Genomic DNA, 12,804 nt, shown 5'->3' on the forward strand with positions numbered 1-12,804 from the left:
CAGCACCCGGAGGAAACCCACAACAGACACGGGGAGACTGTACAGACACCGCACAGACAGTGACCCAAGCCGGGAACCGAACCCAGGTCCCTGGCGCTGTGAAGCAATGGCTAACCACCGTGCCTACTAGAGAGCTAGCATGGACTCAATGGCCCGAATGCCCGTCTCTGCCCATAATTTATACATTTTTAAAAATAAATTTAGAGTACCCAATTCATTTTTTCCAATTAAGGGGCAATTTAGCATGGTCAATCCACCTCTCCTGCACATCTTTGGGTTGCGGGGGCGAAACCCACGCAGACATGGGGAGAATGTGAAAACTCCATATGGACAGTGACCCAGAGCTGGCTTAGAACCTGGGACCACAGCGCTGCGAGGCAACAGTGCGACTCACCGCACCACCGTGCTGCCAGCTGACTCTGCCATTTCTGTCTCATCTCACCTTGTAATTTAACCCCGGAGCGGTTCACATATCACTCAGGTAAATCTGTGCTACACTCCCTCCGAGGCCATTCTATCCTTCCCCAGGTTTGTTGCCCAGAACTGAACACAGTGAGGTACTGAGGAGGGTATCAAGGTCGCAGGAGTGTACCAGCAGACAGAAAGGTGGGTTGAAGTGTGTCTATTTCAATGCAAGGAGCATCCGGAATAAGGTAGGTGAACTTGGAGCGTGGATTGGTACTTGGGACTACGATGTTGTGACCATTACGGAGACATGGGGAGGAATTCTCCGACCCCCCGCAGGGTTGGGAATCGCCTGGGGCTGGTGCAAATCCCGCCCCCGCCATGGCCGGAATTCTCCGCCACCCGGGAATCGGCGGGAGCGGGAATCACGCCCCGCCGATCAGTGTGCCCCCCGCGGCGATTCTCCGGCCCGCGATGGGCCGAAGTCCCGCCGCTGACAGGCCTCTCCCGCTGGCGGGAATTGGAGCACCTCTGGTGCCAGCGGGAGCAGGCGGCGTGAACGGGCCCCGGATCCTGGGGGGGTTGTGGGGCGATCGGACCCCGGGGGGGTGCCCCCACGGTGGCCTGGCCCGCGATCGGGGCCCACCGATCGGCAGGTGGGCCAGTGCCGTGGGGGCACTCTTTTTTTTCCGCCGCTGCCACGGCCTCCACCATGGCTGAGGCGGAAGAGACCTCCCCCTACCGCGCATGCGCCGGTGGTAACGTCAGCAGCCGCTGAGGCACCGGCGCATGCGCAGACCGGCGAAGGCCTTTCGGCCAGCCCCGACGCCGGGCGCCAAAGGCGGTTGGCGCCGGTTTTGGCGCCAGCCGGCGCTGCGGAAACCACTCCGGCGCGGGCCTTGCCCCTAAAGGTGCGGAGAATTCTGCTCCTTTGGGGAGGCCCGACGCCGGAGTGGTTGGCGCTACACCGCAACGCCGGGACCCCCCGCCCCGCCGGGTAGAGGAGAATCCCGGCCATGGTTAGAACAGGGACAGGAATGGTTGTTGGAAGTTCCGGGGTATAGAAGTTTCAGTAAGAGTAGGGAAGGTGGTAAAAGAGATGGAGGAGTATCATTATTAATCAAGGATAGTTTAACGGCTGCAGAAAGGCAGTTCGAAGGGGATCTGCCTACTGAGGTAATATGCGCCAAAGTTAGAAATAGGAAAGGAGTGGTCACATTGTTAGGAGTGTTCTATAGGCCCCCAAATAGTAATAGAGATGTGCAGGAAGAAATTGCAAAACAGATTATGGATAGGTGTGGAGATCTCAGGGTAGTTGTCATGGGTGACTTTAACTTTCCAAATATTGATTGGAAACTTTATAGGTTGAACAGTTCGGAGGGGGGCAGTTTTTGTACAGTGTGTGCAAGAGGGTTTCCTGACACAATATATGGATAGGCCGACAAGAGGGGGGCCACATTGGATTTGGTACTGGGTAATGAACTGGGCCAAGTGTTAGATTTGTTTGTGGGAAAGCACTTTGTAGATAGTGACCACAATTCGGTGTCTTTCACTTTTGCACTGGAGGGGGATAGGGCCATACGGCAGGGCAAGGTTTATAATTGGGGGAGGGGTAATTATGATGCGATTAGGCAAGAATTAGGGAGCATAAGATGGGAACAGATACTGTCAGGGAAAGGCACAAATGAAAAGTGGAGCTTGTTCAAGGAACAAATACTGTGTGTCCTTGATAGGTATGTCCCTGTCAGGCAGGGAGGAAATGGCCGTGTGAGGGAACCATTGTTCACAAAAGAAGTTGAATGTCTTGTCAAGAGGAAAAAAGAAGTGTATGTAAGGATGAGAAAACAAGGTTCAGTTGGGTCGCTTGAGGGTTACAAGGTAGCAAGGAATGAGCTAAAAAAAAAAAGGGCTTAGGAGAGCTTGGAGGGGGTATGAGAAGTCCTTGGCGGGTTGGATCAAGGAAAACCCCAAGGCTTTTTGCACTTACGTGAGAAATAAAAGAATGACCAGGGTGAGGTCAGGGTTGGTCAAGGACAGTAGTGGGATATCGTGCATGGAGTCAGAAGAAATAGGAGATGCGTTGAATTAATACTTTTCTTCAGTGTTCACCAAGGAGAGGGGCCATGTTTTTGAGGACGAGTATGCGATACAGGCAGGTAGGCTGGAGGAGATACATGTTCTGAGGAAGGATGTATTAGCAATTTTGAAAAACTTTAGTGTCTACAAGTCCCCTGGGCCAGATTGGATATATCCAAGGATTCTTTGAGAGGCAAAGGATGAGATTGCAGAGCCTTTGGCTTTGACCTTTGGGTCCTCACTGTCCACGGCGATAGTGCCAGAGGACTGGAGAGTGGCAAATGCTGTTCCTCTGTTCAAGAAACTGAATAGGAATGACCCTGGTAATTATAGGCCGGTTAGTCTTACCTCGGTGGTTGGCAAGTTAACGGAAAAGGTCCTGAAGGATAGGATTTATGACCATTTGGAAAGTCTTAATCCGGGATAGTCAAAACGGGTTTGTGAAGGGTAAGTCTTGCCTCACAAATTTGATTGAATTCTTTGAGGAGGTAACTAAGTGTGTAGATGAAGGTGGAGCAGTTGATGTCATATACATGGATTTTAGTAAGGCGTTTGATAAGGTTCACCATGGTCGGCTTATGAAGAAAGTAAGGAAGTGTGGGATAAAGGGAAATTTGGCCAATTGGATAAGTAACTCGCTATCATATAGAAGACAGAGGATGGTGTTGGATGGAAACTTTTCAGACTGGAGACCAGTTACCAACGGTGTACCACAGGGATCAGTGATGGATCCTCTGCTATTTGTGATTTTTATTAATGACTTGGAGGAGGGAGCTGAAGGGTGGGTCAGTACATTTGCTGATGACACCAAGATTGGTGGAGTAGTGGATGAGGTGCAGGGCTGTTGTAGGCTGTAAAGAGACATTGATAGGATGCAGAGCTCGGCCGAAAAATGGCAGATGGAGTTTAACCCTGATAAGTGCGAGGTGATTTATTTTAGTCGAAAAAATTAAAGTGCGGATTACAGGTCAACGGCAGGGTTCTGAGGAATGTGGAGGAACAGAGAGATCTTGGGGTTCATGTCTACAGATCTCTGAAGGTTGCCACTCAAGTGGACAGAGCCGTGAAGAAGACCTATAGTGTGTTAGTGTTTATTAACAGGAGGTTTGAGTTCAAGAGCCACAGGGCTATGCTGCAACTGTACATGACCCTGGTGAGACCACATTTGGAGTATTGTGTGCAGTTCTGGTCACCTCACAAAAGGAAGGATGTGGAAGCATTGGAAAGGGGGCAAAGGAGATTTACCAGGATGCTGCCTGGTTTCCAGGATAGGTCTTATGAGGAAAGGATGAGGGAGCTAGGGCTTTTCTCTTTGGAGCGGAGGAGGACGAGAGGCGACTTAATAGAGGTTTATAAGATGATGAGGGGGCTAGATAGATTGAACGTTCAGAGACTATTTCCTCGGGTGGATGTCGCTGTTACAAGAGGGCATAACTATAAGGTTTAGGGTGGGAGATATAGGAGGGATGTCCGAGGTAGGTTATTTAGTCAGAGAGTGGTTAGAGTGTGGAATGGACTGCCTGCTGTGATAGTGGAGTCGGACACTTCAAGAACTTTCAAGTGGTTATGGGATAGGCACATGGAGCACACCAGAATGACAGGGAGTGGGATAGCTTGATCTTGGTTTCGGACAATGCTCGGCACAACATCGAGGGCCGAAGGGCCTGTTCTGTGCTGTACTGTTGTATGTTCTATGTGCAGTTCTCCAGGTTCGGTCTAACCAGGGTTTGTGAATCTCGGGGCTTTTCCAGTCACACTGAGACCTGAAATCTTCCCTCACAGACAGAACAGACAAACCTTTACCTTCCACACCCAGATGCTGCTGAAATTCAGGTTCTGATGAGTTGAGTGACTGTCAGATCGCGATGTGACGTTTGGTTTGCGTTTCCCGCCTGTTAAATCTCCAATTCCAGTATCCTGTAAATTTACAGAAATCTCACTGTCAGTTTAGGATAGAAATTCACAACATTCTCTCTTCGCCAACTTTGATTCAATGTATTCCTGGAGGTTTGATCACATGACCTGCCCCCATTAATCGGTCAAAACATCCATCGTTGTGACACACTGCCTTCCTCGGCCAATTGGGAAGCAAAAGGACTCATTACCTTACATTTTCAATATCTGAAGAGAAATATTCAAAAATCTTCTTTACTGTCCCAATGGTTTTCCAGACACCCAGGTATGAATCTCACCAAGGTAGAAGGCAAAAGTTTAATTCATTGAAAGTTTACTGATGATCATGAAGCCATTGTCAATTATTGCAAAGACCGATCTGGTTCACTGATGTCCTTCAGTGAAGGAAATCTTCTATCCTTACCTGGTCTGGCCTACACGTGACTCCAGATCCACAGTCAGCTGGTCGACCCTTAAAATGCTCTCTGAGACACACTCAGTTCAGGGGCAATTAGGGCTGGGCAGTGAATGCTGGCCCAGCCAGCGACACCCACATCCCGAGAATGAATAGAAAAGAAAATCTGCCATCCTTACCTGGTCTGGCCGACACGATTCCAAACTACAGCAATGTGGTTGACTCTTTAAATGCCCTCCGAGATGGCCGAGCCAGCCACTCGGTTTGAGGGAAATTAGGGATGGGCAATAAATGTTGGCTCAGCCAGTGACTCCCACAAATGATTAAAATATAATCCCGGAGACTCCAGTCAGTCAATCCGGGAGAGATGGTATCCGGGCCAGGCTCACAGCGCATGCACCCTGAGGCACCTTGTCCTCTGTAAAGGTGGCAGCCGGTAACCCGGGCCTGTCACCGCTCAGCTCTCACTCTGTTCGGTGCTGCTTAAGACGAGACCATTAACATTTTACTCGGGAGTTGAAGCCTCCACGGAGTATTTATTTATCTTTTTTTTTAAACATAAATTTAGAGTACCCAATTCATTTTTTCCAATTAAGGGGCAATTTAGTATTGCCAATCCACCTAACGGGCACATCTTTGGGTTGTGGGGGTGAAACCCACGCAAACACGGAGAGAATGTGCAACCTCCTCACAGACAGTGACCCAGAGCTGGGATCGAACCTGGAACCTTGGCGCCGTGAGGCAGCAGGGCTAACCCATTGTACCACCATGCTGCCCTCTCCATGGGGTATTTATGAAGCCTCCTGGCTCACTCCGCAGCTTCTATCGCTCCCCGGCCACCCACCGGCTCCAGTCCTGAAAGTCGCTCGAATGTTTCTTTCCCGCTCCTCGCATCGTCAGCGACAATCTGAACTGTGCAATCTGAACTCTCCAGTCACAGCCGGACTCTATGCATGTGCGTGGAGCGTTTGTCCTGTGGCTAGAGCACATTCTCAGCTGCTACGCATGTTGGGTAATAAACCCACCATTGAAATGGATATTTCTGATATAAATTATGCTTTATGAACTGATTACAATTAGTAACATTGGGCCAAGGTAACACCCACATCCCAAGAACAAATAAAGGAAAGTTGGCAGTTAGAAAGGCAAATGCAATGTTCGCACTCATTTCCAGAGAGCTACAATACAAGATGAATGGGGATGAGAAGCATATCAGCCATGATCAAAAGGCAGAGCAAACTCGAAAACTCAATGGGCTGAATGGCCTAATTCTGCTTCTCTTATTTTTTTTTAATGAGGGGATCTCAAAAACATTTGTAAAAAAATTGTTGGAATCCATCGCAGACCTGGATACAGATCAATTGATTCTTGGAGGAGACTTCAATTGTGTTCTGGATCCTAAATGGACTGGTCCAAGCTGATTCAACCACAACAAAAACATGAAAAAGGAATGAAACCAGACGGACCACCCGGCATCGACCCAGGCATCAGAAACAACAACGGCAAACCCAGCAAAAGACTTTCAAAAATTGTTCCCATCAGTAGATTGTAAAAGGATTACGGGACACAGATTTAAGATTGTGAACAAGATCTACAGGGGAGATAGGAGGTAGTCATTTTATACAGAGTGATAATGATATGGAACTCAATGCTCACACACAAAGGTCGATAATCTTCAGGTCCTGATAACCCGAATGTGCTGTCAGAATTTGATGTGAGGATTGGTTGTGAGTTTCCTGTCTGAGAATCCCTTTCTAAGACCCTGTGAAAGAAGTTTACAAAGGCATCACTGTCAGTCCAGAAGTAATTCAGGAAAGATAAACATTTCTCTCGGTTTGAATTTGCTGTGTGTAAATCCTCCCCGACTAACCCCCTGTAAAAGGAGTTTCCAAAATTAATCATTGTCAGTCCAGAATAGAAATTCACAACATTCTCCCTTACTGCTTATGGGTCCAGGATGACCGCTCATGCCTCCCACTGCACACTGACCCTCATTGTCATCAGCAGTCCCTGATTTGATGACAATGTTGACTCAGAATTGTTTATTTCTGCCCTGGGTCTTCATGTGACTGAACAGAGCCGCAGAGCTTTGGACACATGGGACAGGATGTCCAATGAGACAGTGAAATCCGGAGAGCAGGATTGGCTTCCTTTTGTTTCCATCTCTGCCACCGCTTTGCATCATCAATAAGACATTGGGACTCAAAGACTAATCCAGTTTGATGGACAAGTTGTCTCCATTCTGAACAATGGGGAACAAGCTCCTCCCACTCATTGAAACATCGGCCCGACAAAGATGAGAAACGCGCATGCGCCCTGATGCACATCCAATAAAGATGGCGGCCGTTAACCCGAGCCGAACGTGAGGAGCTGCAGCTCCGCTCGGTACAAACTGGGTCCCGTAAACTTTTCCGACTTTTGCGATTGCAACAACTTTACACAACGGTTCCGCCAACCCCTGCGATCTCTTGCTCCCTCCATATTGTTAAACACCTCTCACCAATTCCGGATTTAAGACAGCCCCTCACCTTCGCCATTGCCCACACTGCGCATGCGTCAATCAAGGCGGGACCCGCCCCTCGTTCACTCCGATTGGTTGGAGGACCAGCCGCTCCCGGTCGGTCCTCCAGTCCCGCCCCTCCTCTTCCTGTTGGTCCGGAGCTGCCGTCAATCACCCGGGCATTGTGACGGTGGCAGATGGTGAGAGCAGCCGCAGGCTCCGGCTGACTGGCTGATTATCCAATAATAACAGTGAGAGTCTCAGTGGGACAATCAGACAATAATAGTGGAGATGGGGCCCAGAGGATAAACAGCAAAGGATTCACTCACTTTGAGAGTAACAAACACAGTGTATGTTCCAATAAGTCAGGCTGCAATGTGTGAGTGAACACATCTGTGTCTGCACAGATTTCCTGTTGGTGCTCATGTTTCCTCCCACACAGTCCAAAGATGTGCAGGTTAGGTGGACTGGTTCTGTTAAATTGTCCCTGGGAGGGGTTACGAGGATAGGGTGGGAGATTGGCCCAGGTTGATGATCTTTCAGAGGGCGGTGCAGTCTCGATGGGACAAATGGCCTCCTTCTGCACTGTAGTAATTCTATGATCATTGAATCCAATGTTCCACCTTCTCCTCATAACCCTCCTAGGGACAATTTACTTAGCCAACCCACCAAATCTGCACATAGGATTTGAGGCACTCGGTGTCAGGATCTGGTGGGCTGTCGGGGTCGGAGTCTGGCACAGCCTGTGTATTGATTTTCAAAGGGCGGCGTAGAGGCCAAGCTTGCCACACTGTAGACAGCGTTGTGATTTTGCCGGACATTTCCGCTTTAAATGGGTGGAGCCACAATTCGAACACGTCATGACGCTGACGTCAGCGCGTTCCGTGCACCAACGCACATGCGCAGTGTGGTGGAATGACGTATGCACCTGCACAGGCCGGTCGCTGGTCTCGCCGTCCCCTTGGTCGTGGCGTGCATGCGCTGGAGCTGGGAAAAGCGCGCAAAATGGCCACTCTCATCAAGACTCAGGCCCTGCATTTGTGTGATGGCCTGCACTCGTTCTGCCTCCTGGGGGTTTAGCTTTGCCATTTCTGCCGCCCTGGTGTGGGAGTACCGGTTGTTATCATGCTCGTGGAGAACGCATGTTTCAATAGCGATGGTGAGGGTGAACTGCTTGACTTTCAGAAGCTGCTGCTAAGGGAATCGGATTGGACCCCGAAAACGATCTGATCCCGGATCATGGAATCAATTGTCGAGTCACAGTCACATGTCTGCGTGAGGATGCGGAGATGGGTCAAAAAGTATTGAAAGGTTCATCCTTACCCTGAAGCCTCTGCTGGAAAACGTACCGTTCAAAGCTCTCATTCATCTCAATGTTGCAGAGGCTGTCGAACTTCAGCAGGACTGTTTTAAATTTCGTCTTGTCTTCGCCTTCAGCAAATGTAACGGAGTTGTAGATGTGGATGGCATTTTCCCCGGCTGTGGAGAGGAATAGAACGATACAGCGCAGTACAGGCCCTTCGGCCCTCGATGTTGCACCGACATGGAAAAAAAAACTAAAGGCCATCTAACCTACACTATGCCCTTATCATCCATATACCTATCCAATAAACTTTTAAATGCCCTCAATGTTGGCGAGTTCACTACTGTTTCAGGTAGGGCATTCCACGGCCTCACCACTCTTTGCGTAAAAAACCCACCTCTGACCTCTGTCCTATATCTATTACCCCTCAATTTAAGGCTATGTCCCCTCGTGCTAGCCACCCCCATCCGCAGGAGAAGGCTCTCGCTGTCCACCCTATCTAACCCTCTGATCATTTTGTATGCCTCTATTAAGTCACCTCTTAACCTTCTTCTCTCTAACGAAAACAACCTCAAGTCCATCAGCCTTTCCTCATAAGATTTTCCCTCCATACCAGGCAACATCCTGGTAAATCTCCTCTGCACCCATTCCAAAGCTTCCACGTCCTTCCTATAATGAGGCGACCAGAACTGTACGCAATACTCCAAATGCGGCCGTACTAGAGTTTTGTACAACTGCAACATGGCCTCATGGCTCCGGAACTCAATCCCTCTACCAATAAAGGCCAACACACCATAAGCCTTCTTCATAACCCTATCAACCTGGGTGGCAACTTTCAGTGATCTATGTACATGGACACCGAGATCCCTCTGCTCATCCACACTACCAAGAATTTTACCATTAGCCAAATATTCCGCATTTCTGTTATTCTTTCCAAAGTGAATCACCTCACACTTCTCCACATTAAACTCCATTTGCCACCTCTCAGCCCAGCTCTGCAGCTTATCTATGTCCCTCTGTAACCTGCAACATCCTTCTGCACTGTCTACAACTCCACCGACTTTAGTGTCGTCTGCAAATTTACTCACCCATCCTTCTGCGCCCTCCTCTAGGTCATTTATAAAAATGACAAACAGCAACGGCCCCAGAACAGACCCTTGTGGTACGCCACTCGTAACTGAACTCCATTCTGAACATTTCCCATCAACTACCACTCTCTGTCTTCTTTCAACTAGCCAATTTCTGATCCACATCTCTAAATCACCCTCAATCCCCAGCCTCCGTATTTTCTGCAATAGCCGACCGTGGGGAACCTTATCAAACGCTTTACTGAAATCCATATACACCACATCAACTGCTCTACCCTCGTCTACCTGTTCAGTCACCTTCTCAAAGAACTCGATAAGGTTGTGAGGCATAACCTACCCTTCACAAAACCATGCTGACTATCCCTAATCATATTATTCCTATCTAGATGATTATAAATCGTATCTTTTATAATCCTCTCCAAGACCTTACCCACCACAGACGTTAGGCTCACCGGCCTATAGTTACCGGGGTTATCTCTACTCCCCTTCTTGAACAAAGGGACCACATTTGCTATCCTCCAGTCCTCTGGCACTATTCCTGTAGCCAATGATGACCTAAAAATCAAAGCCAAAGGCTCAGCAATCTCTTCCCTGGCTTCCCAGAGAATCCTAGGATAAATCCCATCCGGCCCCGGGGACTTATCTATTTTCACCTTGTCCAGAATTGCCAACACTTCTTCCCTACGCACCTCAATGCCATCTATTCTAATAGCCTGGGTCTCAGCATTCTCCTCCACAATATTATATTTTTCTTGCGTGAATACTGACGAAAAGTATTCATTTAGTATCTCGCTTATCTCCTCAGCCTCCACACACAACTTCCCACCACTGTCCTTGACTGGCCCTACTCTTAACCTAGTCATTCTTTTATTCCTGACATACCTATAGAAAGCTTTTGGGTTTTCCTTGATCCTACCTGCCAAAGACTTGTGTGTGAGCATTGCGGGAGGAGTGGGGGGGGGGGGGGGGGGGGGGGCGCACTAATCACTTTCAGATGTTTTGGTCCTGTCCAAAGCTGGAGGAGTACTGGAAGGAGGTTTTTAGGGTAATTTCCAAGGTGGTGCACGTGAAACTGGACCTGGGTCCCCGGGAGGCCATATTCGGGGTGTCGGATCAGCCAGGGTTGGAAACGGGTGCGGAGGCAGATATCATAGCCTTCGCCTCGTTGATCGCCTGAAGGTGGATCCTGCTGGGGTGGAGAGCGGCCTCTCCACCCTGTGCCCTGGCGTGGAGACCTGTTGGAATACTTGAGAAGGTTAAGGTCGAACTGAGGGGAAGCTCAGAGGGGTTCTACAAGTCATGGGCACTATTTATTATGCACTTTCAAGAACTGGATAACATCGAACATTAATTTGGGCGGGGAGGGGGGGGGCTATGTATATTAAAGATGGCTATGGGTAATCCCTGATTCCTTTTTTGTCATTTGTTTATGTTAACATGAGGGTTGGTGTTTGGGGGTTGGTGGGAGGATGGGATTGTTGTTATTGTTATGGGGTTTGATATATTTGTTGTTGATTATTGTTTGTTGCTGGTGGGTGTAAATTCGGGAGAAAAATTGTGAAAAGGAAGAGAATAAAAATATTTTAAAAAAACATTGTGAACTCCTCATCTATTCTACCTTTGACCATCTGATTTTTCCAGTCTATAAGTAGACTAAAATCCCCCTTGATTATCGCTGTACCTTTTCTGTCAAACTCCCATTATCTCTTCCTTTACACTCTGTCCTACTGTGCAGTTACCATTAGGAGGCCTGCACACCACTCCCAGAAGTAAATTCTTGCCTTTAGCATTTATCATGTCAAACCAAACCACTCCTACATCCTGGTTTCCTGAGCTTAGGTCATCCCTGTCTAATGTGCGGACACCATCAATAATTAACAGAGCCCACTTCATCCCGGGTGATGTCGTCCTGAAGGACTGGGAATCGGAATCGCCCCTCCTCCCCCGCCCGCGATGCCAGTCACAGTGGGACCGTCCGGGCAGTCACAGCCCAGCTGCTTCAACAGAGTTCGAATGGGCTTCCTGATGGGCTGTGCAGTTGGCATGGCGGCCGGTGCACTTTTTGGCAGTTTCTCATGCCTGCGGCTGGGACTGAGGGGGCGAGAGCTGCTGGGTGGTGTGGGGAAGATCATGATGCAGAGCGGAGGCACATTTGGAACCTTCATGGCGATTGGAATGGGAATCAGATGCTAATGACCATTCTTCTCTTTCTGCTGAAATTTCAAGACTTGCAGATAATGTATCACCGGTCTCTGTCCCTTTGATTACCAGCTGTATAATAACGGAGATTAAAGTGTATAATTTACTAATGCACAATAAATAATTAACAGAGCCGCTCTTCCACCTTTTCCGAGATTTGGGCTGGGCAATAAATGTTGGACTGGCCAGCGACACCCACATGCCATGAATGAATATAAAACAACTCAGGTCCCAATCTGTGTCTCTGAATTGCCATCAGATCGTACTTACTTATTTCTATAGGTGCTGCCCAATTCATCAGTTGTGTTTCAAATGCTACTTGTGTTTTGATACAGAACCTTTAGTTTTGTGCTTTTATTTTCGTAGCATTGATCTGATGTAATTTTAAATGTGTTCTCTCTGTCTCTTTCTGCCGCAGTCGGTTTATCATTTCCCATATTCTTATCTTTTTCTTTGGTCTTAATCTTTCCTTTACCACATCTTCCAAAGTAAATCAGAAAAGACCCAACAATGGAACAGTCGGTAACAAGACATCAATCAGTCTCCTCCTATTTTCGAGAAATCAAGGACTGAACACTGTTGTTAACACAAAGCTAATTTTATTAATCTATATCCATAATGTTAAACTTCAACCAAGTCACAGGGCAGCATGGTAGCATGGTGGTTAGCATAAATGCTTCATAGCTCCAGGGTCCCAGGTTTGGTTCCCGGCTGGGTCACTGTCTTTGCGGAGTCTGCACGTCCTCCCCGTGTATGCGAGGGTTTCCTCCGGGTGCTCCGGTTTCCTCCCACAGTCCAAAGATGTGCGCGTTAGGTGGATTGGCCATGCTAAATTGCCCATAGTGTCCTAAAAAGAAGTAAGGTTAAGGGAGGGAGGGAGGGGGGGGGGGAGGAGGAGGAGGAGGGGGGGGGGTTGTTGGGTTAC

General features: G+C 48.5%; 1 protein-coding gene across 1 annotated transcript; it reads left to right on the forward strand.

Annotated features, from left to right (window-relative positions):
• The first annotated feature begins 11,603 nt into the window (after window positions 1-11,603).
• Window positions 11,604-11,991, forward strand: LOC119960578 (reactive oxygen species modulator 1-like). The gene has a single exon (XM_038788248.1). The coding sequence runs from the start codon at window positions 11,634-11,636 to the stop codon at window positions 11,871-11,873; it is 240 nt and encodes a 79-aa protein (XP_038644176.1). The 5' UTR covers window positions 11,604-11,633; the 3' UTR covers window positions 11,874-11,991.
• The last annotated feature ends 813 nt before the right edge of the window (window positions 11,992-12,804 follow it).

This window comes from Scyliorhinus canicula, unplaced genomic scaffold, assembly GCF_902713615.1.
Source record: "Scyliorhinus canicula unplaced genomic scaffold, sScyCan1.1, whole genome shotgun sequence".
NCBI lineage: Eukaryota > Metazoa > Chordata > Chondrichthyes > Carcharhiniformes > Scyliorhinidae > Scyliorhinus > Scyliorhinus canicula.